A 6,275-nucleotide genomic window follows, 5' to 3' on the forward strand; every position below is an offset into this window, starting at 1 on the left:
TCGTCCATCCGGCCGTCCGTCTGTCTGTCTGTCTGTCTGTCTGTCTATCTATCTATCTATCTATTAGTCTGACCATCCATCCATCCATCCATCTATCCGTCTATCCGTCTGTCTGTCTTTCTCTGTCTGTCCGTCCGTCCATCTATCCATTTGTTCGTCCATCTGTCTATCAATCTGTCCATTTGTTTGTTCGTCTATCCATCCATACATCTGTCTAATTGTCTCTGTTGTCTGTCCATCTATCTGTTTATCTCTCTGTCTGTCCGTCCGTCCATCCATCCATCCATCCATCCATCCCCTGATCGCAGAGGAAGAGTATGATTAGTTTAAAATCGATGTATAATCATACCTTGCTTCTGGTTCTTCTTGTTCGTGCTGCGCTCCGTGTACCTTTGCCAGAATCGCCGTCTTTCCTTACTTCTCTCTTTCATGGCAGTTTTTGAGTCAGTTATCCAGGCATGATACACAAACTGAGAAGCAGAGGATCACGTTAGACAAAGAAATGGACAAGTGGGATAGTGAGCTGCTTTTGGGTTGGGTGTTTATAATCCAGTCTAATTTCTTTCTAACTTCAGTGGTATTTTGAACCAGTCTTTGAGCCCAATTTAATTGCCCCTCTAGTGAAAAACAAATATACACATGCAGAGTATAAACTTGCACACTGTTCCAGTCCAGAACCAGCCTTTAACTGAGCCGGCAAAACAGACTGTTTTAGGAAAAGCGTCAGATATTCCTGTCAATCAAAGACACCCACACAATACACAAGACAGGGAACCAGCTTTAGGGGATGTTTTGCTCCAAAGGACAGACTTTCTGATTGTGGTGTCAGGTCTCGTCCAAAAAAAGAATGATTACACTGTTCACAAAGGAGAAAAACACAGCCTTTGTTTAACTGGCATAACCAAACCCCAGAAAAACATCTGCAGCTCACATGCATCAAGGGCTGGATGATAAAGCTAAAAATATTATATCTTCATATTTTCAGATATCCTTTTATTCCTATCTATCTATCTATCTATCTATCTATCTATCTATCTATCTATCCGTCCGGTCGTCCGTCCGTCCGTCCGTCTATAAACCTGTAATTTTGTGAAATATTATTGCAATTTAAAATAACAGTTTTCTATTTGAATATACTTTAAGATATAATGTATTTCTGTGATGCGCAGCTGTATTTTCAGCATCATTACTCCAGTCTTCAGTGTCACATGATCTTCAGAAATCATTCTAATATGCTGATTTGCTGCTCAAGAAACATTTATGATTATTAGCAATGTTGAAAACAGTTGTGCTGCACAATATTTTGGGGATTTTTTAATACTTTTTTTTTCAGGATTCTTTGAAAAATAAAAAGTTAAAAAGAATGGTGTTTATTCCCAAAATAAATTTTGTGTTACAATATACACTACTATTCAAAAGTTTGGGGTCAGTAGTTTTTTTCTTTCTTTCTTTTTTTTAAAGAAATTAATACTTTTATTCAGCAAGGATGTGTTAAATGGATAAAAAGTGATAGTAAAGACTTAAATTGTTAGAAAAGATTTCCATTTTGAATAAATGCTGTTCTTTTTAACTTTTCATTCATCAAAGAACAGTTTCAACACTGATTATAAATCAGCATATTCAATTTTGATCACAGAAATAAATTCTATTTTAAAGTACATTAAAATAGGAAACCGATATAAGAAATTGCAATAATATTTCACAATATTACAGTTTTTTTCTGTATTTTTGATCAACAGTGTATGTTCCCCCCACACACACACACAAAAAATGAATTTGAATCATTTTCATTTACATGAATCAATAAAACATAAAGGAAGTGCTGAACCAGAGTTCAGAATCAAGATATTAATACGGACTGTGTTCTAATTTTAGAAAGTTTTAGAAATTAATCAAACTTACCAATTCTAAAATGTTTAAATCAGCTATTAAAACATCTTCACGCTTTCATACCAGCTAAGTAAAACTCTCCTAATGGCAACATTATCTCAAATATATCATGAATAGTTAATAAATCACCCAGCCCTGCATGCTCCTGCAATCGACTGCATAATACACTGCATTTCCTTGGCATGCAATGCACCGTATCTGCTCTGTTTACAGATGACGGCGGCCAGATGATTGACGTGCAACTGTAATAATCAGACATTTCGGCTCTATTTGCTCTCCACAAATGCATGTATCTTGAGCAACTGGAGAGCAGGAAAATGCAGTGGAGCACCATAGCTGTCGAGAGCTGACACATCTACAGCATACAAGAAGAGAGGAGATATATCAGGCATTGTGAAGTACCTTGGCTGCCCTGATTACATACTGCAGTACAGTTTTGGGCAGATTAATGACAGACTTTGGTAAAGCCAGCAAAGCAGAGGCAAACTTTCGGATAGCTCTCTACAAGAGACGACAGAGCAGCGATGGGTTAGTCAGGGCGCTAGTGATGTTACCGCTCGATTAGTGGTCTGGTAAATAACGAAACATTGTTAAGTGCTGAGGGAACAAAAGAAGAAAACATTGAAACATTTCCGTAAACCAGAGCCATTTAGGTTAAACACAGTTTCGTGTGGGAACAACACAATTCAGCACAGTTATACGACTTAAAAAAGGGTGCGCATGCAGTAAAGCACTAAAGTTTCTGGAATATTTACCTGGAATGCTGATCTTTTGGGAGGTTCCTCGTCCTTTTTGTCCTCGTCTTCCTCCTCTTCCTCACTATCTGTCTCAAATAAGTAATAATTGCCACTTCGGACCACTAAAAGAGAAAACATATCACACATCACTTTTCTATTGAAAAAAACATAATAAAACCAATAATAAAATATAATGAAAAAAAAATATTAAAAAAAAAACAAAACCATTAAAATAATTGTATTTTATTTTTTTAAAAAGGAATTATTTTGCATTTCATTATTTAAAAAAATGTATTCATTTATTTTTAAATGATTTATTTTGTATTTATTTATTCGAATAAACAGAGTGCCCAGTCATGTTTAAATTATATTTAATTAAATTTTTGAAGCAAAAACAGAAACAAATTATGCTTAGATGTGAAATATTGAGTTCACATTGAGATCTCTGTCTAATGATTGCGTATGTTGGTATTTTAGCAAATCTGAGCTCAATCTGAGACATTGTTGAGATCTCTGGGCAGACAAATTTGAGATTATTAATGTTTTTTTTCTAGGGGAAACACATTTGAGAAACAAGTCTCATTTTGCTCTTTATTTAATCTCACTGTTGTTTAGAAGAAACAGTTGAGGTATCAAAGAAATCTTATGATTTTCCCCTTTCAAATGTGAATCTGAGCTGCAATATTTATCCGAATGACATCAGATCAACATTGAGGTCTTGTGAAATGAATATGAATAGTTTTATTTCAGTTGCACAATAATGAGCATTCGGGAGACACTAACTGGACGCATGATCAACCCAAGGCTTCCACCATTGCTTCCTTTTGTCTTTCTTCTTCTCTTTGCTGTTGTCTCCTGTAATGTAGAGAAGTGCTTCAGTGAACCCATCACACAACACACTTTAAAACATTAAAACCGTTTCAAAGAGCGCACATTTACTCAGAGCTCTGGTATGCGCGTTTCATGTGTTTTAGATTTGATTGCAATGCATTTAACACCGCAGTTAAACGCAGGCACTTGTGGAATTTATGAACCTTCAGTTCACTGACACTGATGTTGGACTAAAGCGTGTTTCGACAAAGATTCAGTCAAACGTGTGTAGGACAACACAATTGTTATTTTTAATTTATGTGAATTAAGTGTATTCTGCTTATGAATATATTTCGATTATTCTCAGGAAACGGTGCCATTTGTGTCCCCGTGATTTACTAATATTACAATTAACTGGATAACTGAAATATACTTATTTTTATTGCAAATCTATTATTTGATCAATTGAATTATGTTTATTGTATAATGAGAAAAAGTACTCAGTACATAGTATGAACCATTCAAAAGTTTGGGGTCGGTCAGATTTTCAATTGTTTTTGAAAGAAGACTTTTCTGCTCACCAGGGCTGCATTTATTTGATCAAAAATACAGTAAAAACATTAAAAATTATGATATATTATTCCAATTTAGAATAGCTGTTTTCTATGTGAATATATGTTAAACTGTAATGTATTTCTGTGATGCGCAGCTGTATTTTCAGCATCATTACTCCAGTCTTCAGTGTCACATGATCTTCAGAAATCATTCTAATATTTGCTGCTCAAGAACATTTCTGATTATTATCAATGTTGAAAACAGTTGTGCTGCACAATATTTTTGTGGAAACCGTGATGCATTTTATTTTTCAAGATTCACAGATGAATAGAAAGTTCAAAAGAACAGCAATTATTTGAAATAGAAATCGTTTGTAACATTATAAATGTCTTTACTGGCACTTTTGATCAATTTAATGCATCCTTGCTGAATAAAAGCATGAATTTCTTAAAAAAAAAAAAAAACTTTTTACTTTGGGCCTGAGATGTGAAAACATGATATTTCTGAGTCCAAAATGCTCTTGTGTAAATATACCTTCATCCTCCTCCTCTTCCTCCTTGACACCTGAGTGTCTTTCCCCACTTTCCTGAGCCAGAGACAGCATCCTCTCTTTACCTCTCTTAAACTTCTGCTGTCGGCTTTTGATGCGGTCCATCCTGAGAGAAACAGACAGAGGGAAACGGAGAAGATGTTATCTTGAGTCCTCAGCCTGTCTGCTTGAGCTGACCTAATTTAGCTGTTCCCTTGAACACTGGTTAACCAGCGGCTCTCAGGAGCTAAAAATGCTGGATAAATGATAGGAAACACTGTGACCGAGAAAAAGCAATAAGCAGCAAACTGTGTGTCTCATTAATGTGTGTTCATGCATCAATCAGCGCATGATTTCATAGGACTGCGTGAAAAGGGAATGCAGCAGTTGGCAGTGAACAATGAAGCATTGTGAGTCTCACACTGAACTCACTGTCTCTTCAGCAGATCCATGGACTTCTTCTCTTCTTCTATTCTGGCTTTAACCGCCTTCACAATGGTCGCCTGAAACAACTCCGCTCCTCTGACAGACAAACAAAGAGGAACAGAGACACGAAACACAGTCTGAATACGTATATTTACATATTTACAGTTTGAAATATGAAACAGCTTCAAATGAAGCAGTCAAATGTACTCTTTGTAGTGCTTTTTTATCTACATATTTTACTTCTAATTAGTGACCGTTGTTTTGTTTCGATCTCTCCGCTGCATTTCTGCGTTCGTCACTTCTGAGCCACGCATGCGCAGCGCTGACCTCATACGTCATTCCCCCCGAGCTGCTTCCGTGTACAACAGTGAGCGCAAGCTACATTAAAGTGATTATTACGTTTTGAATATGGACTTGACACCTGAGTGTCTTTCCCCACTTTCCTGAGCCAGAGACAGCATCCTCTCTTTACCTCTCTTAAACTTCTGCTGTCGGCTTTTGATGCGGTCCATCCTGAGAGAAACAGACAGAGGGAAACGGAGAAGATGTTATCTTGAGTCCTCAGCCTGTCTGCTTGAGCTGACCTAATTTAGCTGTTCCCTTGAACACTGGTTAACCAGCGGCTCTCAGGAGCTAAAAATGCTGGATAAATGATAGGAAACACTGTGACCGAGAAAAAGCAATAAGCAGCAAACTGTGTGTCTCATTAATGTGTGTTCATGCATCAATCAGCGCATGATTTCATAGGACTGCGTGAAAAGGGAATGCAGCAGTTGGCAGTGAACAATGAAGCATTGTGAGTCTCACACTGAACTCACTGTCTCTTCAGCAGATCCATGGACTTCTTCTCTTCTTCTATTCTGGCTTTAACCGCCTTCACAATGGTCGCCTGAAACAACTCCGCTCCTCTGACAGACAAACAAAGAGGAACAGAGACACGAAACAAACAAACCACAATCTGAATACGCCTGGAATGCTCTCATAACAAAATTATGACATTTTAAAATATGAAACCGCTTCAAATGCACTCTTTGTAGTGCTTTTTATCTACATATTCATTTATCACGATCAGTTTGTTTTGTAAAGCTGTCATGTTGTCTTTTATTGTGTGACAATTAAAGGGTTAGTTCACTCAAAAATGAAAATTAGCCCATAAATGTCTCACCCTCAAGTCATCCTAGGTGTATATGACTTTCTTCTTTCAGACGAATCCAGTCGGAGTTATATTAAAAATGGTCTTTGATCTTTCAAGCTGTTTAATGGCACTCAGCGGGTGTTGCATGCATCAGTCCAAAAGAAGTTAAATAAAAAGCGCCCATCCATAAAAA

General features: G+C 36.9%; 1 protein-coding gene across 1 annotated transcript in view; it reads right to left on the reverse strand.

Annotated features, from left to right (window-relative positions):
• The window catches only part of piezo2a (piezo-type mechanosensitive ion channel component 2a), a 131,977-nt gene that overhangs the window by 30,847 nt on the left and 94,855 nt on the right, over positions 1–6,275 (reverse strand). Inside the window, exons 29-33 of the mRNA XM_016440611.1 lie at positions 5,766–5,855; positions 4,527–4,648; positions 3,411–3,482; positions 2,646–2,749; positions 350–470 (exon numbers count right to left, since the gene is read on the reverse strand). Coding sequence (XP_016296097.1) covers positions 350–470; positions 2,646–2,749; positions 3,411–3,482; positions 4,527–4,648; positions 5,766–5,855 — 509 coding nt within the window. The remainder of the gene's footprint in view (positions 1–349; positions 471–2,645; positions 2,750–3,410; positions 3,483–4,526; positions 4,649–5,765; positions 5,856–6,275) is intronic.

The sequence above is a fragment of the Sinocyclocheilus anshuiensis genome, unplaced genomic scaffold (genome assembly GCF_001515605.1).
Source record: "Sinocyclocheilus anshuiensis isolate Anshui unplaced genomic scaffold, SAMN03320099.WGS_v1.1 scaffold79, whole genome shotgun sequence".
Lineage (NCBI taxonomy): Eukaryota > Metazoa > Chordata > Actinopteri > Cypriniformes > Cyprinidae > Sinocyclocheilus > Sinocyclocheilus anshuiensis.